This window comes from Saccopteryx bilineata, chromosome 2 (assembly GCF_036850765.1).
Source record: "Saccopteryx bilineata isolate mSacBil1 chromosome 2, mSacBil1_pri_phased_curated, whole genome shotgun sequence".
Classification (NCBI taxonomy): Eukaryota; Metazoa; Chordata; class Mammalia; order Chiroptera; family Emballonuridae; genus Saccopteryx; species Saccopteryx bilineata.
Genome location: NC_089491.1, coordinates 347,971,321 through 347,996,029, shown reverse-complemented (window position 1 = coordinate 347,996,029; position 24,709 = coordinate 347,971,321). Strand labels below are relative to the sequence as shown.

Genomic DNA, 24,709 nt, shown 5'->3' with positions numbered 1-24,709 from the left:
AATTGTTGCTTCTCATCTCTTCCTTCCTGTCTGTCTGTCCCTAGCTGTCCCTCTTTGTCTTTCTCTGTCTCTGACAAAAACAAACAAACAAATAAAGTAGAATAAGACAAGATTTAGCAACAATTTCGTACCTATTTGTCTTTCCTTTTTTAAAAAAAAAAAAGAGCCTGACCTGTGGTGGCGCAGTGGATAAAGCATCGACCTGGAAATGCTGAGGTCGCCGGTTCGAAACCCTGGGCTTACCTGGTCAAGGCACATATGGGAGTTGATGCTTCCAGCTCCTCCCCCCTTCTCTCTCTCTGTCTCTCCTCTCTCTCTCTCTCTCCCTCTGTCTCTCCCTCTCCTCTCTAAAAAATGAATAAATAAATAAATAAAATTTAAAATAAAAAAAAAAGAGCAAAGAGAAAACTTGTGCATATAAATAGATGGGACTGTAAGGAGTTCGTTATTAAAAGCAAAGTCACTAAAAATTCTGAGTTGTCTTATAACAATCACCTTTATCATTAAAAACTATATTTAAATGATATCTAACAAATCAACACAATCCTCCTTTCATTTTGTTGAAAGCAAAGAATTGGAAACCATTTTAATTACATATAAAGCTTTGGACTCTTCTCCATTTCAAACTCAGGACACATAAATTTGGGGCTTGCTTAGCTTTTGCTTTGGGATCGGAGGTAGCAAAAGGATGGAATGGGATCTAAAAAAATTTAAGAGCCAAGCTGGTCAGTCAGATAGAGCTTCCCTATGAAAACCAACCCTAAAATTACTAGGATTTCTAGATGGACAGGAAGGCCCGACTGAAGCTGACCAGGCGTTGAGTATATCTGCGGGTCGGTCTGCAAACGGTGTGCCCGCGAGCCGGCCCTTGGGGTACCGTAGAACAACTCTCCCGGCGTAAAAGGGTCATTAGCATTAGTGAGGGGAGAAGGTGGCTCCCGTTTGGTTCGCTGGACAGACTGCCCACCGAGGGGATCAGTACCGCGAAATTCAGCAGGATCTTGCGGAAGGCAATATTTCCATTTTTACTCGGGCGTGGAAAAGCCGCTAGAACAGCAGCTGCTAAGTGGAACTCAAAGGAGGTTACACAAGAGGTTTGCTCTCATTTACTTGGCCTAGAACTTGGAGGCCTGCTGCTCCGCACTATATCCTCTGCTACTCACGCCCCCATTTACGCTCGGGACACTGTTATTCCTCTGACTGACATCTTTGTCAACCAATGACCTTTGGGCCCGAGAAAGAGCCTGCCCCCTCCTGGAGTTGGGCGGGAAAGGTAATTGAAATGACAAACGTTTTCACCAATAGCGAGAAGATTCCAAAAGCTACAGGTAAAATAGCCAATGAGAAGAAGAAACTGTCTTAAATGATGTGTTAGGCAGCCAATGACGGCACCACTGTGGGTAACGCGTGTCTTCCTTTCCGAGGGGGCGGGGAAGCGTCTCAAACGGAAGGTGGTTGTCGTCCGATCTCTAGCAGGTTTGAAACAGGGGGTCGGGCCGGGCCGTCGTTGTGTGTTGCCGAGGCCCCGCTTCCGGGCTAGGCTGTCCGTGCCCGCCCCGGCCCCGCCTCCCTTCGGACCCCTGGGTCCCAAGTCCGGCTCTCCGCCCGACTCGTACCCCGCCTGTCGCCGCCCGCTGCCAACCCGGCCTTCAGTGCGGCCCCGCCGCAGCCACCATGTCCCTGCACGGCAAACGGAAGGAGATATACAAGTATGAAGCGCCTTGGACCGTCTACGCCATGAACTGGAGCGTGCGGCCTGACAAGCGCTTTCGCCTGGCTCTGGGCAGCTTCGTGGAGGAGTACAACAACAAGGTGGGCCGGACAGGGGCTCGGAACCCAGCAGACGGGGAGCGGGCCCAGACCCCGGGACCCTCCTGCGGACTTGCCTTACTTAGCGTCACTGAGCGGTTCCTCTGAGTCTGCTGCTGAGCAGTGTTTCGGCCTTGTTTCGTTTACTCCTGGCAGCATCCCCGTGTAGTCGGTAGTGTCGTTACCCCTTAACCTCATTTAACTGATGGGGAAACTGAGGCACAGTTTTGTGACTTGCCAGTCAGCTGTTTCGTGTTGGAAACAGGTCTCAAACTGCAATTTACACCCCAATGCTACGTCATTTATCACGCCCCTCTCCCCCTCCTGCCGCATTGCTTCAGTTGGGGGGCGGAGGAGGAAAGAGGGAGTGATGAATGAAGGATAGTGCTCGCACTGCAGTTGGTGGTCCTTCACTTCTGACCATGCTGGATTTCTGTTAGGGCTGTTTATTTTGCAGATTTCCTGTCCCCCTACTCCCAGCCCCAGGTACTATTCATGGTTACCCCATCCCTCTGCCAGGATTGCCATTGCTGCCTCATATCTGTCCTTTCAAAAGCGATCTCTTTTTGTAAATCTTGGCCTCTAGCCTTGTTCCTATTTTCTGAATAGAGAGGGATGACACTTGCCACATGTGTCCTTGGCTTCTTTATTGCTCATACAGATGTGCAACCCTGAGTGGTAAGTATTCATCAATTCGAGGCCTTCATTGAAGCACAGGTCGTAGGGGGAAGTTTTTAAGCTGGCAATGCAGCATAAGTTTATTTTTGAAAGTTGAGTAAGTCAGTGGGAAGAATTTTCTTTCTTTTACCTCTTAATCTTTTCCTTTTATTGTATTAGAGTACATGTTGTGATTGTTAAGGATCAGAGCAATTGAAAGCCTTGGCTAGTGTGTTTAAAGCACTCCTACTGCTCCACAGGTGTGGTGCAGGGGGGAAAAGCCAGGCAGTCTAGGATTGGGTCCTGTCTGGCCCATTGACTAGCTGTGGGGAATTGCACATGTTATTCTTACTATTTCTGACCCACAGTGTGTTGTAGAAAAGGTGAAGGTCCTGTAAGAAACATTTGAGCATTGTAAGTTTGTTTACAGTTCTAAGGAGCACAGCTGTTTCTCTAGAGTTAGATTTTAAGGTCTTTCCCCTTTGAGAAACTGATAAAAATCATGGATTCTCATTACCCAGCCATGGCACATTCACAATTTACAAACAAATACCAGGGCATACAAACTGATCTTGAAGTCCACTATTACCCAGAAAGTCCTGAGCAAGACATAGCTTTGTTTTCTTTTGTGTGATTCCTCTTTCTTCCTTATGGTCATAGTGTACAGCAGAGCTGGGAATGGAATTCATGGTCCTGATGTTGAAACCATGTTAGTAAAATTAAGAGCAGTAGAACTACTTTTTAAGGATACATGTTAAAAAAAATAAAAGTAAATTATGTCTTCTAAAATATGTCTTTTAAACACAGAATGTTTTTTTCCTTGTAAGTTCTTCCAGGGTTAACCTGAGTAAGCAGTAGTAGTTACATTTTTAAGAGAGAGAAGAACTGAGCCACAGACTGCTGGTGGAGTTAGCGGAGTAATTGGTGTCAAACCTCAACTGCAGGAACTTTACCCCAAAGTTTGTCTTTTCATTTAGCAACTATATGAGAGCTCCTTTGTGCTAGACACACAGGCCTTAGTAGTGTAATGCAAATTATTAATCCCATTAGTAATAGAATAAGCAGTTATCTATATCTTAACTCACTCATGTGATGTAGCTGATCAGTGTCTTAAAACTATTTTTGTGCCCCCACCTGTCTAGGTCGGGGCTTTTAACTTGTGTATGTATATGTACACCATGGACACCTTTGACAATCTGAAATCAATAGACTTTTTTTCACAATTATGTTTTCAAATGTATAAATGCATAGGATTATGAAGGAAACCAGTCATATTGGACTATAGGTATCAAGACATTTTTTAAAAAGTAGTGATATAGTAATATGTACTTTAATTTATTAAATTACATTCAGTGTGATTATTACTGTACTTTTGAAGTAGTGATGAAGTAAATAGAGGTTGAAGATCTTTAACCACTGAAATGTGATATGAAAAGAATCAATGGTTTATATTTGTGACAAAGTCACAGATTCACGTCGCTGTACAACCTCCATTTAGAAGGAAATGCTAAATTTCAGCTAGAGATCAATGAAAATATGAATGTAATTTTCGGATTCAAGTTTATGGACCCCAGGTTAAATTCTGCTGTAGAAGGTCTGTGCCAAGGGACTGGTGGGCGGTAAATCCCACTTTAGAGCATTAATTCCCAAGCTCTGTTTTAGAGAAACTTTGACATGGAGGTGTTAGATTTCATAATTTGCAGGAATTAAAAAAATTTCAGACTTTTGTTTCCTGCTTGCCCTTGACTGTAATTGCCAGAAAGACAAAATAAATGGACATAGCAAATTAACATTGATGAAAAACCCAGAAATGGTCTTTTTAACTGTGTAGATTATAAGAAAACATGTTTATAACTTTTTAAAATTTATTTATTGATTGTAAAGAGAAAGAATGGGAGAAATATCGATCTGTTCTTGTATGTGCCTGGATCAAGGATTGAACCCACAACCTTTGCATATTGGGATGGTGCTCTAACCAGCCAAGCTATCCTACCAGGGCAGAAAACATGGTTATAAGTCTTTGTTTCTTTGTTTGTTTTTTGTTGTTTTATAGAAACAGAGAGAGAGTCAGAGAGAGGGATAGATAGGGACAGACAGACTGGAACGGAGAGAGATGAGAAGGATCAATCATTAGTTTTTCGTTGCAACACCTTAGTTGTTCGTTGATTGCTTTCTCATATGTGCCTTGATGGCGGGGGGGGCTACAGCAGACTGAGTAACCTCTTGCTCAAGCCAGCGACCTTAGGTCCAAGCTGGTGAGCTTTGCTCAAACCGATGAGCCCGCTCTCAAGCTGGTGACCTCAGGGTCTCGAAACTAGGTCCTCCGCATCCCAGTCCCACACTCTGTCCACTGCGCCACCGCCTGGTCAGGTATAGTTATAAGTGTTAATGTTTGTATTAATGTAATTATGTTTTCCTATACTGAAATTATTCCTCATTTGATAGAATTAAATTTGTTAGCATTTCAAGAACAACTGGACTTTCAGCTGTTCCTATATCTGAATAAATTTGGGAAATTTCCATAATTCCTTTCAACCAGACCCATTTTGTGGTCTATAAGCTTCTTGTAGTCAGACTACAATACAAGTACTGTAACGTATTAATTTAAGCCCGTTTTCTCTTGTTCTACCAGGCTTAGATATAGTAACTCTGATATAAGAACTTTGGTATTTCTCCTGAATTTTGACAATATCTGTAGTCTGTGGACTGGTGCTATTTCCCCTCTTTTATGGGGAAAATAGGCAGCAGTTCCTGGGCTTCTATTCCATTTAGTTGGATGTTTCAAGGTTGGATTTGAATAGAATTGGCAGGGTGATTGGGATTTATTTTGCCATAATTTTAACTAGCTGATCACTTGTGCTTTAATATTAGGAAACATTTTTGTGGTTGTGAGGATAGAGACTGTAGGTATACGATACTTTTTGAAAAATACTGGTAGTGAATCTGGGTAATATCACTTTGTACTTTAAGTACACATGAGATGAATGCTTGCCTTGTCAGCTTATGATTCCTCTGAGATTTTTTTTGTGTGTGTGTATTTTTTCTGAAGTTGGAAACAGGGAGGCAGTCAGACAGACTCCCGCATGCACCCGACCAGGATCCACCCGGCACGCCCACCAGGGGGCGAGGCTCTGTTGCAACCAGAGCCATTCTAGCACCTGAGGCAGAGGCCACAGAGCCATCCTCAGTGCCCAGACCAACTTTGCTCCATTGGAGCCTCGGCTGCGGGAGGGGAAGAGAGAGACAGAGAGGAAGGAGAGGGGGAGGGGTGGAGAAGCAGATGGGCACTTCTTCTGTGTGCCCTGGCTGGGAATTGAACCTGAGACTCCTGCACGCCAGGCCGATGCTCTACTACTGAGCAAACCGGCCAGGGCCTCCTCTGAGATTTTTAAAGGCAGAATTGCTTTATATATTTGGTATATAATTATCTTGACTTTGGTATATTATTTTTCATTTTTCAATATTTGTGGTAGCCCTTCAGGGTCTTCATTTATTTGCTCTTTAATTTGACAAATAGGTTTTGAACACATACATATATGCTTTAGGCACAGTGATGGTGGTTGGTAACTTTCTGTAGCCTTCAGTAGCAGATATGAGATTGGCAGCAATAAAGAATATGTGCTTTAGTACACATAACTTTTTTTTTTAATTTTTATTTATTTTTTGTTTATTCATTTTAGAGAGGAGAGGGAAAGACAGAGAGAAAGAGAGAGGAGAGACAGAGAGAGAACAGGGGGGGAAGCTGGAAGCATCAACTCCCATATGTGCCTTGACCAGGCAAGCCCAGGGTTTCCAACCGGTGACCTCAGGATTTCCAGGTCGACGCTTTATCCACTGCGCCACCACAGGTCAGGCCACATAACTTTTTGATAGCTATTTTTAGACTTGGAAATTTTTCAGTGTTCCATCAGTTCATGGCAAGACTGTCAGCAGGGGAATTTAAAACATAAATTGTTTCTGGTTTTGCCCTGGCCGGTTGGCTCAGCGATAGAGCGTCGGCCTGGCGTGCGGGGGACCCGGGTTCAATTCCCGGCCAGGGCACATAGGAGAGGCGGCCATTTGCTTCTCCACCCCCAACCCCTCCTTCCTCTCTGTCTCTCTCTTCCCCTCCCGCAGCCGAGGCTCCATTGGAGCAAGGATGGCCCGGGCGCTGGGGTGGCTCTAGTCGCGGCAGAGCGACGCCCCGGAGGGGCAGAGCATCGCCCCCTGGTGGGCAGAGCGTTGCCCCTGGTGGGCGTGCCGGGTGGATCCTGGTTGGGCGCATGCGGGAATCTGTCTGACTGTCTCTCCCCATTTCCAGCTTCAGAAAAATACAAAAAAAAAAAAAAATTTCTGGTTTTAACTTCCTCCTTTCTTTTTTCTAGACAATGTGAGGACTAATTTCTTCATAGGAGCAACTATATAGATAAAAGTGCTGTGGCTTTAGCCCTGGCTGGTTGGCTCAGTGGTAGAGCGTCGGCCTGGCGTGCAGGAGTCCCGGGTTCAATTCCCAGCCAGGGCACACAGGAGAGGGGCCCATTTGCTTCTCCACCCCTCCCCCTCTCCTTCCTCTCTGTCTCTCTCTTCCACTCCCGCAGCTGAGGCTCCATTGGAGCAAAAGATGGCCCCATGACCTCTGCCTCAGGCGCTAGAGTGGCTCTGGTCGCAACAGAGCAACACCCCAGATGGGCAGAGAATCGCCCCCTGGTGGGCATGCCGGGTAGATCCCGGTCGGGCGCATGCGGGAATCTGTCTGACTGCCTCCCCGTTTCCAGCTTTAAAAAACAAACAAAAGTGCTGCAGCTTTATTGCTTTTTGCCCTTATCTGGCTCACACAAACTTACTGGAGATGCTGTGACTTGAACAAGGAATGAATCTGTGTTCTGTAGGTAGTTTGGCCTGCCTGAGGCTATGATGCCTAACTGGTTGGCTAATTGGTCAACCTCTGTGCCAGGAGCTGAAGGGGTGCTATGTCAGAATGCATCTCGGAGTTTGATATGGCAGGATCTCTCTGCGGACATTGATCAGCAGTAGTCAGAAATAAGCTGGAAGGGAGGACAAATGGAAAAGGCCAAGAAAAGCTGCTTTATTCTCAGAATTTTGCTTTAGCTGATTTTGGTCATATTAACAACTTTGGGACAATGTTCCATTGGAGTGGTATATTGATTTGGATAACTTGGAGGCTTTTTAAAAAACTCACATATACATATGCATTAACCTTCATGTTCTGGTGCTAACACTTTGTGTAATAAATACACTATTTTACTCCCTCAGGAAGCTTATATTAATAAGATAGCTATGACATCTATTAATTTTTAAAAAATATAATATTAATTGTTAAAAAATATAAAGTATGAGAGCCATGGCAGGATAGGTTGGTTGATTAGAGCAGGTTTGATCCCCAGTCAGGGCACATACAGGAACAGGTTGCTGTTCTTGTCTCTCTCTCCTTCCTCTCTCTCTCTCTCTAAAGTCAATAAATAAATTTTTTTAAGTATTTTAATTATTTATTATTTATTTATTCATTTTTAGAGAGGAGAGAGGGAGAGAGAGACAGAGAGGGAGAGAGAGGAGAGAGAGACAGAGAGAAGGGGGGAGGAGCAGGAAGCATCCAATAAACAAATTTTAAAAATATATATGTAAGGTATGACTAATGTAAACAATAATTTATGTTGCTATTCATGAAAGTAATAAAAGTGAAAGAGAAGATGTGGTCATGCCTTCAAGGGGTAAATATTTTATATTGCATATCTGCTCCTTTAGCAGACATCTGGCATAGTAAAATCCACAGTTTAAATAAAAATGATCTTGCTTCATAGCCTTTCCTTTTAGGAGCATTTGTTTCACATGTTGGGGGAAAGTATTATGAGGCACCAGTTACAGAAAGAGAGTGGAGGTGGGAAATAAAAGAAATTTAGCAGGAGGATAGGGGAGACTGGGGAGAAAAGGGCAGAGGTGTACCCTAAATGTTGATAGTAAGATGATTAAAGTCAGATAATTTTTCCTGATGTTCTGGCCAGGAGTGATGAAGAATGGCAATATAATGAAGATCAAATGGGACCAGACTGGTGGTGGCACAGTGGATAGAGCATCAACCTGGGACGCTGAGGTCCCAGGTTTGAAACCCCAAGGTCACTGGCTTCAGCGAGGGGTCACCAGCTTGAGTGTGGGATCATTAACTGATCCCATGGTTGCTGGCTTGAACCCCAAGGTCAGTGGCTTGAGCAAGGGGTCACTGGCTCAGCTGGAGCCCCTGTTCAAGGCATGTATGAGAAGTAGTCAATGAACAACTAAAGTGACACAACTGAGTTGTTGCTTCTCATATCTCTCCCCTCCTGTGTCTGTCTGTCTCTCTCAAGGAAAAGAAAAGATCAAATGTGTATAGGAAGATGCTGAGAAAGAATATTTATAACTGCAGTTTTAAAAGTTTTAAACTCAGAAGAGCATAGTATTCCAGAATAGGATTTTGATGGGCAAAATCAACAATCCTTTGTTTGAGACAGTGGAAAAAGGTTGCAAAGGCTGGCAGTAGGAGCTTCTTTGGACCCCATTTGACACTTTGGGGGAGAGGGGAGCTAAGCTGTACAAGGGGACACATAGATGTGCTATCTTCTCTAGAATCATTAGATGAGGCAGGTTGAACAAGAAATTAAATTGTGCCTGACCTGTGGTGGCGCAGTGGATAAAGCGTCAACCTGGAAATGCTGAGGCCGCTGGTTCGAAACCCTGGGCTTGCCTGGTCAAGGCACATATGGGAGTTGATGCTTCCAGCTCTTCCCCCTTTCTCTCTCTCTGTCTCTCCCCTCTCTCTCTCTCTCTCTCTGTCTTTCCCTCTCCTCTCTAAAATGAATAAATTTTAAAAAAATTAAAAAAAAAATTAAATTGTGAGTAGCTTGGTAGCTTCTCATTTCTGTTGGCTGGGAGATGCAAAAACTTCACATGTTTCTGCTATACTGTAACTTGGAACATGGCCATAACCTCTTTCCTATAGGATCCTTCTTCACATCATCTAGGAAGAACTTCCCTTACTCAAAAGGAGCCAGCACAGTAGCTATAGAAAGATACAATGTGAAGGGGGGTAGTAAATTAGTGGCAGGTTAAGTACCCACAGTGGGGGAAAATTTTTTTTTTAAGATTTTATTTATTGATTTTAGGGAGAGGAGAGAGAGAGAAAGGCGATGGAGGTGGAGTGGGGAGGAGTGGAAAGTATCAACTCATAGTTGCTTCTTATATGTGCCTTGACTGGGCAAGCCTTGGGGTTTTGAACTGGCAATTTCATCATTCCAGGTTAAGGCTTTATCCACTGCACCACCACATGTCAAGCAGAAAATGATTTTTACCTCAGTTGAAAATTAGTGGCCTGTCCTGCCACCATGAAGTAAAAAAACTTAAGAAAATAAAGAACTCCAAGCAGAGGTACAGAGATCAGATAAAATAAAACGTGGTTACAGGAGAAAATGAAACATCAGCAGGAAGAGCCCAGGAAAATAATGGAAGAGAAAACAGAAATGATCACAGCATTAAAAGAATAAAAATGGACCCTGGCCGGTTGGCTCAGTGGTAGAGCGTTGGCCTGGCTTGCAGGAGTCCCAGTTCGATTCCCAACCTGGACACACAGGAGAAGTGCCCATCTGCTTCTCCCCTCTCCTTCCTCTCTGTCTCTCTCTTCCCCTCCCACAGCCAAGGCTCCATTGGAGCAAAGTTGGCCCAGGCACTAAGGATGGCTCCATGGCCTCTGCGTCAGGCGCTAGAATGGCTCTGGTTGCAACAGAGCGACGCCCCAGATGGGCAGAGCATCCCCCTCTGGTGGGCGTGCCGGGTGGATCCCGGTCAGGCGCATGCCGAGTCTGTCTGACTGCCTCCACGTTTCCAATTTCAGAAAAATACAAAAAAAAAGAATAAAAATGAATACCAACCACTAAAAACACAGTGAAGGATAGGGAAGACAGATGAAGAAAAATGAAATGGAAATCAGTAATTAAAAAGAACATATTAGAGGCAGAAAACAAAGAAGATATAACTTAGGTATAATTGGTGTTCCTGAAGAAGACCAAAGAAATGAAACACAAAAACTCAAATATGCAGTTAGAGACTTTAGAGAAATAAAGGTTTGAAGTAATGAATTCAAACTATATCTTAATAAAAATTGACACAGAACAATTGACACTAAAACATTTTCTAGGAAAGTTTCTACATTTTCTTCTTTTTTTTCAAGTAAGAGGAAGGAAGATAGATTCCCACATGCGCCCCAACACACCCCAATCAGGATCCACCCAGCAACAGTTCTAGGGCTGATGCTCTGCCCATCTGTGGCCAGGCACACAACTGAGCTGTTATTTTTAGTGCCTAAAGTGGAGGCTCCATGGAGCCATTCTCAGTGCCTGGGGCCAATGTGCTTGAATCAGTCGAGCCATAGCTGTGGGGGAAGGAGTGGAGAATCAAATGGTCGCTTCTCCTGTGTGCCCTGACTGGGAATTGAATCCAGGACATTCACACACGGGGCTGACAGCTCTACCACTGAACCAACTGGCCAAGGCTAGTTTCTACATTTTAAGGATGAATAAAGAATGTTTTGCACTGAGATCGCTGGTTCAAAGCCCTGGACTTGCCCAGTCAAGGCACATATGGGAGTTAATGCTTCCTGCTCCTCCCCCTTCTCTCTCTTCTCTCTTTCTCCCTCTCCCTCTCCCTCTCTCTCCCTCCCTCTCCCTCTCCCTCTCCCTCTCCCTCTCCCTCTCCCTCTCCCTGTCCCTCTCCCTCTCCCTCTCCCTCTCTCTCCCTCCCTCTCCCTCTCTCCCTCTCTTCTCTCCCTCTCTCCCTCTTTCCCTCTCTCCCTTCCTCCCTCTCTCCCTGTCTCTTCTCCCTCTGTCCTCTACTCTCCTCTCTTCTCTCTAAAATGAATAAATACAATTTTTTTAAAAATGAATGTTTTAGACATGCAGGCAAACAGAAACTAATGGGCCAATGTCTACATGTCCGCAGTTCATATACATTGTATTACTATAAACACCTGAAAATACACTTATGAATATGTAAGGTTTATAGGGGGGGAAATGCACCTTAAAATTTCCCCCCATTAATTGGAGAGAGAGAAGAAGGGAGGGGGGCATGAAGGGAGAGAGAGAGTTGGAGAAGCATCAACTTGTTGTTCTGTTTAGTTGTGTACTCATTGATTGCTTCTTGTTTGTGTCCTGATTGGGGATTGAACGCATGACCTCGGTATGCCAAGATAACACTTTATCCACTGAACCACCCGACCAGGGTCAAAAAATGCACTTTTTAAAAGATAACTCAAGGCCCTGGCTGGTTTGCTCAGTGGTAGAGCGTCGGCCTGGGGTGTAGGAGTCCCGGGTTTGATTCCCGGCCAGGGCACACAGAAGAAGTGCCCATCTGCTTCTCTACCCCTCCCCCTCTCCTTCCTCTCTGTCTCTCTCTTCCCCTCCTGCAGCCAAGGTTCCATTGGAGCAAAGCTGGCCCTGGGCGCTGAGGATGGCTCCATGGCCTCTGCCTCAGGTGCTAGAATGGCCCTGGTTGCAACAGAGCATCGCCCCTGGTAGGCATGCCCGGTGGATCCCGGTCGGACGCATGCGGGAGTCTGTCTGACTGCCTCCCTGTTTCCAACTTCAGAAAAATACAAAAAAAAAAAAAGGCAAAAAAAAAATAATAAAAGATAACTCAGTTTACAAAAATTGACCATCTATTAAGAAAAACAAATTTTTATATATAGGTACATTAAAATTTTTTAAATTTTATTGATTTGATAGAGGAAGGGAGAGAGAGCAAGACGGAACATAGATCTGTTCCTGTTGGTGCCCTGACTGGGATTGAACCGGCAGCCTCTGTGCTTCAGGACGATGCTCTAACCAACCGAGCTATCCAACTAATGCAAGAAAAACAAATTTTTTTTTATTTTTCTGAAGCTGGAAATGGGGAGAGACAGTCAGACAGACTCCCGCATGCGCCCGACCGGGATCCACCCGGCACACCCACCAGGGGCTACACTCTGCCCACCAGGGGGCGATGCTCTGCCCCTCCAGGGGGTCGCTCTGCCGCGACCAGAGCCACTCTAGCGCCTGGGGCAGAGGCCAAGGAGCCATCCCCAGCGCCCGGGCCATCTTTGCTCCAATGGAGCCTTGGCTGCGGGAGGGGAAGAGAGAGACAGAGAGGAAGGGGTGGGGGTCGAGAAGCAAATGGGCGCTTCTCCTATGTGCCCTGGCCGGGAATCAAACCCGGGTCCCCCGCACGCCAGGCCGACGCTCTACCGCTGAGCCAACCAGCCAGGGCCAGAGAAACAAATTTTTTTTTTTTTTTTTTTTTTTTTTTTCATTTTTCTGAAGCTGGAAACCGGGAGAGACAGTCAGACAGACTCCCGCATGCGCCCGACCGGGATCCACCCGGCACGCCCACCAGGGGCGACGCTCTGCCCACCAGGGGGCGATGCTCTGCCCATCCTGGGCGTCGCCATGTCGCGACCAGAGCCACTCCAGCGCCTGAGGTAGAGGCCACAGAGCCATCCCCAGCGCCCGGGCCATCTTTGCTCCAATGGAGCCTTGGCTGCGGGAGGGGAAGAGAGAGACAGAGAGGAAAGCGCGGCGGAGGGGTGGAGAAGCAAATGGGCGCTTCTCCTGTGTGCCCTGGCCGGGAATCGAACCCGGGTCCTCCGCACGCTAGGCCGACGCTCTACTGCTGAGCCAACCGGCCAGGGCCCAGAGAAACAAATTTTAATAGGAGAAATCAACAGATTGGAAAAAAATTCTACATATCAATACTTAGGGGAATATGAGGAAACTAAAGCCCAGATATGCTAAGTAATTTGCCCAACGTGATACAGTAGATAAAAGCAGGGCCAGAACTACAATACTGATTTGTCTCCAGAGTTTTAAGTATATACTGATGTTCCAAGGAAAAATTTATGGGAAAAAAGATGTTGAAAAACAGTGGGTAATACTTGCCCTATCAAATTAGAATAAGTATAGAATTGGTATAGTTATAGCCAGAAAGATGGATGGAACCACATAGAATGTTCCAAAGCAGACTTAATTATGTATGGAAGTATAATATGTGATAAGATAGAACCTTAATTCACTGAGGAAAAAATACAGATTATGTGACATAATTGTCCATCTGGCAGGAAAATTTAAAACCCTCTGATTCATGTCATATATGAAAATCAAATTCTAGGTCAACTATTTAAATGTAAATAAAGTCCCACAAACAGTAGGAGAAAATGGACTAACAAATTGTACTGGGGCAGTGGGGGTGAGCAGAGGAGAAGGCAGTATATAAGCTACTCATTAAATCCAGAGTCAACATGGAAAATATTGACAGATTATAGTACATAAATAAAACATTTTTTTTAAATGGCACTTTTATTTTTGTGGCAGAGTCATAGAGAGGAACAAATAGGGACAGACAGACAGGAAGGGAGAGATGAGAAACATCAATTCTTCGTTGCGGTTTCTTAGTTGTTCATTAATTCATTTTTCATATGTGCCTTGAGTGGGGGGGCTACAGCAGACCGAATGACCCCTTGCTCAAACCAGATGAGCCCATGCTCAAGCTGGCGACCTCGGGGTCTTGAACCTGGGTCCTCTGCATCCCAGTCTGACTCTCTATCCACTGCGCCACTGCCTGGTCAGGCAATAAAACATTTTTATATGAAAAGATATGTTGTGGGCAAAGTCAAAAGACAAATGATAGGCCAGAGGGAAATATTTTCAAAACATGGCAGACAGTAGAAGCTAATTTACTTAATGTGATAGAGAAATAGACAAAATATAAATAGCCAGTTCTTAGGAAAGGAAGTGCAAGTGATCAATAAATAAGATGCTCACCTGCACAGGTAGTTAAAATGAGAATTTACCTTATGATGTTGACAGTATAGGGAAATGAGCACCTTTCTATATAGCTGGTAGGAGTATGAGTTGCTACAGCCTCTTTAGAAAGTATATCAAGCCCTGACCAGGTGGCTCAAGTGGATCAAGTGTCCTGGCGCACTGAGATCATGGATTCTATCCCTAGTCAGGGCTCGTACAAGAAGCAGTCAATGAGTATACAATTAGGTGGAACAAATTGAGGCTTCTCTCTTTCTCTCCTTTCTCCTCTCTCTCTTTCTCCCTCCCTCCCTCTCTTTTTCTCCCCTCCCTCAATTAATGGAAAAGTTAAAAAAATACATCAGTATCTATTAAAATTTAAAATGCATATACCTTCTAATACTCTTGGAACTTTGGCCTCCAGAAATAAAGATAGTAGGGCATGCCTGACTAGACAGTGACACAGTGGATAGAGTGTCAGACTGGGACCCAGAGGACCCAGGTTTGAAACCCCGAGGTCACTGGCTTGAGTGTGGGCTCATCCAGCTTGAGTGCAGGATTGTTGGCTTGAACATGGGATCATAGACATGACCCCATGGTCTCTGGCTTGAGGCCCAAAGGTCACCAGCTTGAAGCCCAAGGTTGCTGGCTTGATCACTCGCTCTGCTATAGCCCCCACCCCCACCCTTCCCCATCACATCAAGGCACATATGAGAAAGCAATCAATGAACAACTAAGGTGCTGCAACAAAGAATTGATGCTTCTCATCTCTCTCCCTTCCTGTCTGTCTTTCCCTATCTCTGACTCTCCCTCTGTCTCTGTCCCCCTCCCTGCAAAAAAAAGACAGGGCATAAGCACGTATATATGTCTAAGACTTAAAATATTGTGTACCAATTAAAAGGATGAGTTGGGCCCTGGCCAGGTAACTTAGTTGGTTAGGGCATCATCATCCTGTTACACCAAGGTTGCAGATTCGATCCCCGGTCAGGGCACATACAAGAATCAACTAATGAATGCAAAAATAAGTGGAACAAGATATCATGTTTCTCTTTCTCACTCTAAAAATCAATCAGTGGTTAGCTTGGTTGGTTAAAGCATTATCCCGAAGCACAGAGGTTGCTGGGTTTGACCCCTGGTCAGGGCGCATACAGAAATGTTCCTTTCTCTCTCTTGCTCTCCCCCTTCCTTTCTAAAATCTATAAAATAAACATTAGAATATAATAATAAAAAAAATAAATCAATAAAATAAAAAGTGAGGGCCCTGGCCGGTTGGCTCAGCAGTAGAGCGTCGGCCTGGCGTGCGGGGGACCTGGGTTTGATTCCCGGCCAGGGCACATAGGAGAAGTGCCCATTTGCTTCTCCACCCCCACCCCCCTTCCTCTCTGTCTCTCTCTTCCCCTCCCGCAGCCAAGGCTCCATTGGAGCAGGGATGGCCAGGGCGCTGGGGATGGCTCCTTGGCCTCTGCCCCAGGCGCTAGAGTTCTAGGCTCTGGTCGCGGCAGAGCGACGCCCTGGAGGGGCAGAGCATCGCCCCTGGTGGGCGTGCCGGGTGGATCCCGGTCGGGCGCATGGGGGAGTCTGACTGTCTCTCCCTGTTTCCAGCTTCAGAAAAATACAAAAAAAAATAAAAAAAATAAATAAATAAAAAAATAAATAAAAAGTGAGTTGGACCTACATATTGACCTGAGGGATACCCATTATTTTGTTTAATAAAAAGTAAGATTTAGGCCTTGGCCGGTTGGCTCAGCGGTAGAGCGTCGGCCTAGCGTGCGGAGGACCCGGGTTCGATTCCCCGCCAGGGCACACAGGAGAAGCGCCCATTTGCTTCTCCACCCCTCCGCTGCGCTTTCCTCTCTGTCTCTATCTTCCCCTCCCGCAGCCAAGGCTCCATTGGAGCAAAGATGGCCCGGGCGCTGGGGATGGCTCTGTGGCCTCTGCCTCAGGCGCTAGAGTGGCTCTGGTCGCAACATGGCGACGCCCAGGATGGGCAGAGCATCGCCCCCTGGTGGGCAGAGCGTCGCCCCATGGTGGGCGTGCCGGTGGATCCCGGTCAGGCGCATGCGGGAGTCTGTCTGACTGTCTCTCCCTGTTTCCAGCTTCAGAAAAATGAAAAGAATAAATAAATAAATAAATAAATAAATAAATAAATAAATAAATAAATAAAAAGTAAGATTTAGCCTGACCTGTGGTGGCGCAGTGGATAAAGCGTTGACCTAGAAATGCTGAGGTTGCCGATTGGAAACCCTGGGCTTGCCTGGTCAAGGCACATATGGGAGTTGATGCTTCCAGCTCCTCCCCCCTTCTCTCTCTCTCTGTCTCTCCTGTCTCTCCCTCTCTCTCCTCTCTAAAAATGAATAAATAAATAATTTTAAAAAAAGATTTATAGCATTTTTCTGAAAGTTGAAGTAAAACCTTACACTACGTGTAAATATGTTTGAGCATAGAGAAGAGTGTGGAAACAACAAACACCAAATTAATAATGTAATATATTGGGGATGCAATGGGGGAGTTAATAACTTTACTGTACCTCTACTTTGATTTTATACATTTGTACACTTGATACTTCTCTTACTATCGGAAAGTACATTTAGCCTGACCAGGCAGTGGCACAGCAGATAGAGTGTTGGCTTAGGAAGCTGAGGACCCAGGTTCGAATCTGTGAGGTCACCAGGTTGAGCATGGGGTTATAGACATGACCCCATGGTCTCTGGCTTGAGCCCAAACCTATAGAATGTATAATACAAAGACTGAACTCTAATGTAGTCTCTGGACTTTGGATGATGATGATGTGTATTTGTAGATTCATCAGTTGTAACAAACTTACCACTTTGGTACAGTTATGTTAATAGTGCATGTGGAAGGAACAGGAGGCATATGGGAACTCTACTTTCTGCCCAATTCTGTGTATCTAAAAAATGTCTACAGGACAAAATATTGAACAGACTTCACCAGAGAATAAATACAGACAGCAGAAAGTACATGAAAAGATGGTTTGTATTATTAGTTACTAAGGAAATGCAAATTAAAATACTACTACACACCTATTAGAATGACTTAAAGAGAAAAGCTGGCAATATTAAGTGCTAACAAGAATGTAGAACATGCCCTGGCCAGCTAGCTCAGCGGTAGAGTGTTGACCCAGCGTATGTAAGTCCCAGGTTCAATTCTCAGCCAGGGCACACAGGAGAAATGCCCATTTGCTTCTCCACCCTTCCCCCTCTACTTTCTCTCTTCCCCTCCCACAGCCAAGGCTCCACTGGAGCAAAGTTGACCTGGACACTGAGGATGGCTTCATGGCCTCTGTCTCAGGTGCTAGAATGGCTCCAGTTGCAACAGAGCAGTGCCCCCGAGGGGCAGAGCATTGCCCCCTGGTGGGTATGCGGGAGTCTGTCTCTCTGCCTCCCTGCTTCTCACTTCAGAAAAAAAAAAAAAAAAAAAAAGAATGTGGAACTCTCATGTAATGCTAGTGGGAATACAAAATGACAAAGCCATTTAGAAAATGGATTGGCGCCCTGGCTGGATGGCTCTGTTGGTTATACCAGTGGTCCCCAACTCCTGGGCTGCGGACCGGTACTGGTCTGTGGACCATTTGGTACCAGTCCTCAGAGAAAGAATAAATAACTTACATTATTTCCATTTTATTTATATTTAAGTCTGAACGATCTTTTATTTTTAAAAAATGACCAGATTCCCTCTGTTACATCCGTCTAAGACTCACTCTTGACACTTGTCTCGGTCACGTGATACATTTATCCATCCACCCTAAAGGCTGGTCCGTGAAAATATTTTCTGACATTAAACCGGTCCATGGCCCAAAAAAGGTTGGGGACCACTGGGTTATACCATTGTCCCAAAGTGCAGAGGTTGTACTAGTTTGATCCCTGGTCAGGGCAAATACAGGGAGAGATAGAAGTTCCTGTCTTTGTCTCTGACTTTCTCTCCATTTCTCTCTAAAATCAATAAAAAAACAACAACCAAAAATGGATTGGCAGTTTGTTTTTTAATAAAGTTAAACATTCAATTATATGACCCAGCAATTTCATTCTTAGTTGTCTACCCAAGAAATAAAATGAAAGCTTGCCCCCCAAAAAACCTCATACATAAATGTTTGTTCCGATTTACATTAACAGCCCCAAACTAGAAATAATCCATAAGTTCATCAACTGAATATTGCTTCCATATAATGCAATATTCAAGAAAAAAAAAAAACGCTACTGATACGACACGGATGAATCTCAAGAGCGGCATACTACCTGACCAGGCGGTGGCGCAGTGGATAGAGTGTCAGACTGGGATGCAGAAGACCCAGGTTCGAGACCCCGAGGGCACCAGCTTGAGCACAGGCTCATCTGGTTTGAGCAAAAAAAAAAAAAAAAAAAAAGCTCACCAGCTTGAGCCCAAGGTCGCTGGCTCAAGCAAGGGGTTATTCGGTCTGCTGAAGGCCTGCAGTCAAGGCACATATGAGAAAGCAATCAATGAACAACTAAGGTGTTGCAACGCGCAACGAAAAACTAATGATTGATGCTTCTCATCTCTCCATTCCGTTCCTGTCTGTCTGTCCCTATCTATCCCTCTCTCTGACTCTCTCTCTCTGTCTCTGTAAAGAAAAAAAAAAAAAAAAAAAAAAAAAAGAGCGGCATACTGAAAGCCAGTTAGTTGCAAGAGTTTCAATACTATGTGCTTCCATATTACAGAAAAGGCAAAACTATAGATCTGAGGCTTAGGACTAGGTAGAGGATTGACTGCAGAGAGGAACTTTTTGGGGTGTTGGAAATGTTCTATATCTTAACTATTGTTGGGAGGGGTTACACATCTGTATATATTTGCAAATGTATACATTTCAAATTATTGAACTGTACACCTAAATTAAGTAAAATTTTACTGTATGCAAATGTGTACCTACTTTTTTAAAAGGTAGGAAGATACTGGCATCTAAGAGTGATGTGAGACAGAGTAGGAGAAATTCTTTTTCTGTTGTATGGTTAGTGCTTATTCTCTCATTGTGGATCTTTTGGAACAATTCCCCATTCCATTTTGCAGTTGGTGGAAGTTCATAAGCAAATACATACCGAATAGCATTTCCTATAGAGCCATATTGAATTTGACAGCAAAGATTGGAAGTCAATATGTACTTAAAATTGACTCTTAAGAAAAACTGGCCAGAACCAGTAAACTTTCTTAGCAATGATACCCACTTTTTTTTCCCCCAGTGAAGTGGTTTTGGATCTGAATGCTCTTTTTCCATACCTTTATGTGTAAACTTGTTATTAGCCAGCGAGGGGCAGATGTCCCTTTGTTTTATGGGAGTGCACAGGGCCTTAATAAACAGCAGCACTTCAAGATAATGGAGTCACTAAAACCACACATTATCAGATGCCTGGGATGTGAGGGAAAGTATAATCTGCTGGCAGATAATGGAATTCTGTGGGTTAAAAGTGCAGGATTTAAAGTCTGAAAACCTGTTTTCAAGTTTTGTTTCTGCCTCTTACTAGCTTTGCAGCGTTGACTGTAACCCAACCCTGAGTGTGGGTCTCCTCCGCTGAGCAATGGGGTGGTTGCCCTACATGGCTTCTCTCTGTAATAGTTCCTGAACTCTGCAGTACAGTGTCAGGACTTGCCACTGACCTGAGATCGAATGTATTTGACACTGCTCCAGAAAATAAAGGTTTATGTGGCTCAACTTTGTTGTGTTACAGGTTCAGCTTGTTGGTCTCGATGAAGAGAGTTCAGAGTTTATTTGCCGAAACACATTTGACCATCCATACCCCACGACGAAGCTCATGTGGATCCCTGACACAAAAGGTGTCTATCCAGACCTCCTAGCGACAAGTGGCGACTATCTGCGTGTGTGGAGGGTAAGCCAGTGCTCATGTCAATTGTCATTAGCAGTGTGGAGTCACGGAGAACAGCCTGGGGTTAGAAGCAGCGTGTGTCATTTCAGCCCGGAGAAACAAATGCTGCTGTATTCGAAATGACCTGGTTTGGCTCAGCAGATTTCCTAGTAAACCTAGCCAAGATTCCTTGAAGTTCTTGCTGCTGGCTGCAGCCAGCCCTGGAAACCTGAGGCTCAGCTAACCTGATGTAACCTTCTATTAGGGGTGGAGATAATTGAGGCCTCCTATTCTGTTTACAGCCAAGATACTTTTGAGTACATTAAACAAACTACCCCTGACTCTAGTAAAGTGTGTGTGTGGATTATGGAGCTTTACCTCCTCTCGGCTGAGCTCAGCGGCAGAGGCACCCCCAGCCTGGTAGTGTAGTGCCTAGCCAGGCAAGGTACCGAGATCCATTCTGGGTGGGGCAAGGTGAGAGGGCCTCTCCTTTAGGAAAATTTGGAAAACAAAGCTAGGCAAAGGAGAAAGTTAGGGAAGAAATAGCATTTAGGGAGTTACTCTGGGTTTTATTACTTTTTGTGATAAAAATGTTCTCCCCTCCTTCCCCATGTCTTATATTTACTAAGATGTTGTTTAAACGGCTTTAAAGATTTTTGTGAAGGTGAGACTGGCTAATTTTTTTAAATTGTTCTTTTAGGTTGGTGAGACAGAGACCAGGCTGGAATGTTTGCTAAACAATAACAAGAACTCAGATTTCTGTGCTCCTCTCACCTCCTTTGACTGGAATGAGGTGGATCCTTATCTTTTAGGTAAGGGAGTGAGGGAATCCAGATCCCGCTTTGAAGAAGCAAGATACATTTTCTCAGATACATCACTGGCCAGATTCTAACCAGGGGCCTGAGATACATGCATCCTAGAGTGGGTCCCACTGGGAAAAAGACTGGATGTGGAACGTGGTTATTCATTCCACATATGGAATCAATCTTCTCATGTGTGTGTGGCTTGTTTCTGGTCAGAGTCTCAAGTCCTAAGTAAGAATCAAACACTTAACTCTTTGGGGCTCTCCTGGTACCCTCCCTATGCTAGGAAGTGTTCATGGCATGTGGTTTCCTGTGCTGAACAGGCGCGTAGGCACAAGGAGAGAAGCTTGCCTGGGGACCTCACTCCTGTCAGCCACTGATGTGCACTGGTTGTTTCCAGGTACCTCCAGCATTGATACAACTTGTACCATCTGGGGGCTGGAGACAGGGCAGGTGTTGGGACGAGTGAATCTTGTGTCTGGCCATGTGAAGACCCAGCTGATTGCCCATGATAAAGAGGTAATGACGCTGTCCTCCTGCTGGTTTCTGTGCCTTCAGTGTGGTCAGGCTGTCCTGTCGCTGTTTTACAAATGATGCAAAAAATCATAATGCTAACATTGTGTCTAAATTGAAAATAGTAACGTGTCAAAATGGGAAAATAACACTGTTGTAAAGGAGTGCATTTTTTTTTTTTGGAGTGCATTTTTTGACTGATATAAACAACTTGTTCTAGTCTGTCATTTTTCTTTTCATAAGATTGCTAGGGTTTTTTGTTTTTATTTATTTATTTGCAATTTTCTTTTCTTTCTTTTTTTAATTAATTTTAATGGGGTGACATTGATAAATCAGGGTACATATGTTCAGAGAGAACATCTCCAGGTTATTTTGACATTTGCTTATGCTGCATTCCCATCACCCAAAGTCCAATTGTCTTTCGTCACCTTCTAACTGGTTTTCTTTGTGCCCCTCCCCGCCCCCAACCCCCTTCCTCTCCCCCCCCACCCTGTAACCCCCACACTCTTGTCCATGTCTCTGAGTCTCATTTTTATGTCCCACCTATGTATGGAATCATATAGTTCTTAGTTTTTTCTGATTTACTTATTTCACTCAGTATAATGTTATCAAGGTCCATCCATGTTGTTGTAAATGATCTGATATCATCATTTCTTATGGCTGAGTAGTATTCCATAGTATATATGTACCAAAGCTTTTTTTTTTTTTTTCTTTTCATTTTTTTCTGAAGCTGGAAACAGGGAGAGACAGTCAGACAGACTCCCGCATGCGCCCTACCGGAATCCACCCGGCATGCCCACCAGGGGCGACGCTCTGCCCACCAGGGGGGCGATGCTCTGCCCATCCTGGGGGTCGCCATGTTGCGACCAGAGCCACTCTAGCGCCTGGGGCAGAGGCCACAGAGCCATCCCCAGCGCCCGGGCCATCTTTGCTCCAATGGAGCCTTGGTTGCGGGAGGGGAAGAGAGAGACAGAGAGGAAAGCGCGGCGGAGGGGTGGAGAAGCAAATGGGCGCTTCTCCTGTGTGCCCTGGCCGGGAATCGAACCCGGGTCCTCCGCACGCTAGGCCGACGCTCTACCACTGAGCCAACCGGCCAGGGCCTGTACCAAAGCTTTTTAATCACTCGTCCACTGATGGACACTTGGGCTGTTTCCAGATCTTCACTATTGTGAACAATGCTGCCATAAACATAGGGGTGCATTTCTTCTTTTGAAACCGTGCTATGGTGTTCTTTGGGTAGATTGCTGGTTTTTAATAATGAACTCTCTTATAGACAAACTGGGACCTGATGTGATGAAAAGTTAATCTTAAGAGTAACACATACCTTGAAATATTTGCTTTTTGTGGGGGAGGGGTGGTAAGAGGAGGATAAGAGTCAAATTTCCTGGCAGTCAAACCTAATTCATCAGTTTTTCTCTAAACTTGTTTTATGAAATTATAGTATTTTCACTTAATACTTAAAAGTATTTGGAATTGAATATGGCTTATCTTGATGGTGATGCTTCTTCTTTGTTTATTGCAGGGAGCTCTGTGATTGTTTTAATCAAAGCATTCTTATTAGTGATTTTGGAACATGGTCATAAATCTTCTCCCAGAGCTGCTGCATGCTCCTAGTTGATTTTCTGTTGATAGCGTTTCCTTTTCTCTTCCACCTTGCCCTGTATATCAGGGAACATTAATATCTACAGAGAAAAAGGATGCTTTGACCTTCAGTCAGAAACTTGAGGTTGTCCACCGAATGGGAAGTTGGTGACTAGGTTATCATTCTTAGTAAGGGGTCGGTCTTTGGTTTTCTGTGCTCCTAAGGGTAAGATCTGTTACAAGACTGCTGGACTGGGCTGCTGCTGAACCAAGGGGCAAAGGAAGAGTTTGTTCTGCAGAGAGGACCAGTAAGGAACTTCTGGAAACCCTCTTGACATCAAGTGGAACAGGTTGTTACATTTTAGTTATGTGACAATATAGTCTGCTGTTCTCTGTCAGGGTCCAGTCTGGAAAAGCAGACCTACTCTAAGTATGTAGGTGGAGGGGGTTTTATCCAGGGGACTGCTGACACAGACGATGGTAAAGCTGTGAAGCCACACTGGCAACAATGAATGTGATGTAGAGACTAGGAGCAGCAGGTAGCAGCACTGCCTACTGGCCAGAAGGGCCAAGAGAGCAGGCAGGGTTACTAGAGCCCAGGGGTTGAGTTTACCTGGCAAAAGCTAGAACCATGGAGGGGACACACCATTGCCAGAGATACTTCAAGAAACAAGGTGTAGGGGGGGTAATTTTTCCTTACCGCAGAGAAGGGCTAGAACCAGCGAACAAGCCCTGGACTAGCACCCTGACCTTGAAGAAAGGAACCTGAGGATAGTTGCTCTGAGAGAAACAGTGACCTTGGTTTTTCTCTGCCCACCTCTCTCAGTCAAAGTAAAGACTTGTTTGGGGGCTCTTGTTGCTGCCTGGAAGGTTGGTATAGAGGAGGGTAGTATATATGTGGGGTTGTCTCTTCCCTTGGTTTGTAGTGAAGTGCACTGGTGGAGCCCCAATGAAGAAGCAGTCAGTAAGCTAAGAAAGCTCTACACGCTTGGGCCACATTGCCCCATGCACTTTGTCGCATAGTGATGCTGCTGTGGTGTCCCTGTTCTTGGGACTAAAGAGAGCCGGCCCTATGGGGCGCTCACATTGATAAACATACCTCTGTCTTCATGCATTTGGACAGTACTGGACAGAGCCTGGAGCTGCCAGGCCGCCTTGTGGTGACCTGGCCAGTTAGTTCCCTTTTGAATCATTCCTAATTCCCACCATAGAATGAGAATTGTAATGTCTTCATAGAGAAAAGGGAACTTATGAGGTTGAATAGAAATAGATGGTGTTTGGCAGTGTCCCTCAGTAGGCAGAAACTCAAGAAGGCTGGGGTCATAGAATTTAGAGATTCAGTCATGTCTCTCCAGAAGTCATCTGTTACTCATCTTTACTCAGAAGATGGGTCTTGTCTTTCCTTTCATTTGTTCTTGTTTGTTTCTCTCTCCCTCTGCTTACCTGGATCTGGCTTGTCTGTCTCCTCTGATCTTTTCTTTCTTTGAAGCTCTTGTTGTTCCTGCCTGTTTTCTCAGACTGTAGTGGTGGGCAGTGTTTACAGCAAGTACTAAATGCAGAAAGCAATGATTCAAAACCTAAATTGACTCACTTATGAATACAGACCAACAAGAAGAACTCTCTTGTCCTGGAACAAGAGAGTGATACTGAACCTCTTTGTGAATATAGGAATACCTGCCAGGATTTAAATCTGCTGTTACTTCTTCTTGTGAATGAGCCTCAG

At 44.8% G+C, this 24,709-nt stretch overlaps 1 protein-coding gene across 1 annotated transcript in view; it reads left to right on the top strand.

The window, feature by feature from the left end:
- Positions 1–1,435: 1,435 nt before the first annotated feature.
- DCAF7 (DDB1 and CUL4 associated factor 7) overlaps positions 1,436–24,709 on the top strand; it is a 33,504-nt gene continuing 10,230 nt past the window's right edge. Inside the window, exons 1-4 of the mRNA XM_066262656.1 lie at positions 1,436–1,812; positions 19,955–20,113; positions 20,790–20,901; positions 21,293–21,411. Of these exons, the coding sequence (XP_066118753.1) occupies positions 1,675–1,812; positions 19,955–20,113; positions 20,790–20,901; positions 21,293–21,411 (528 nt within the window). The 5' untranslated portion in view covers positions 1,436–1,674. The remainder of the gene's footprint in view (positions 1,813–19,954; positions 20,114–20,789; positions 20,902–21,292; positions 21,412–24,709) is intronic.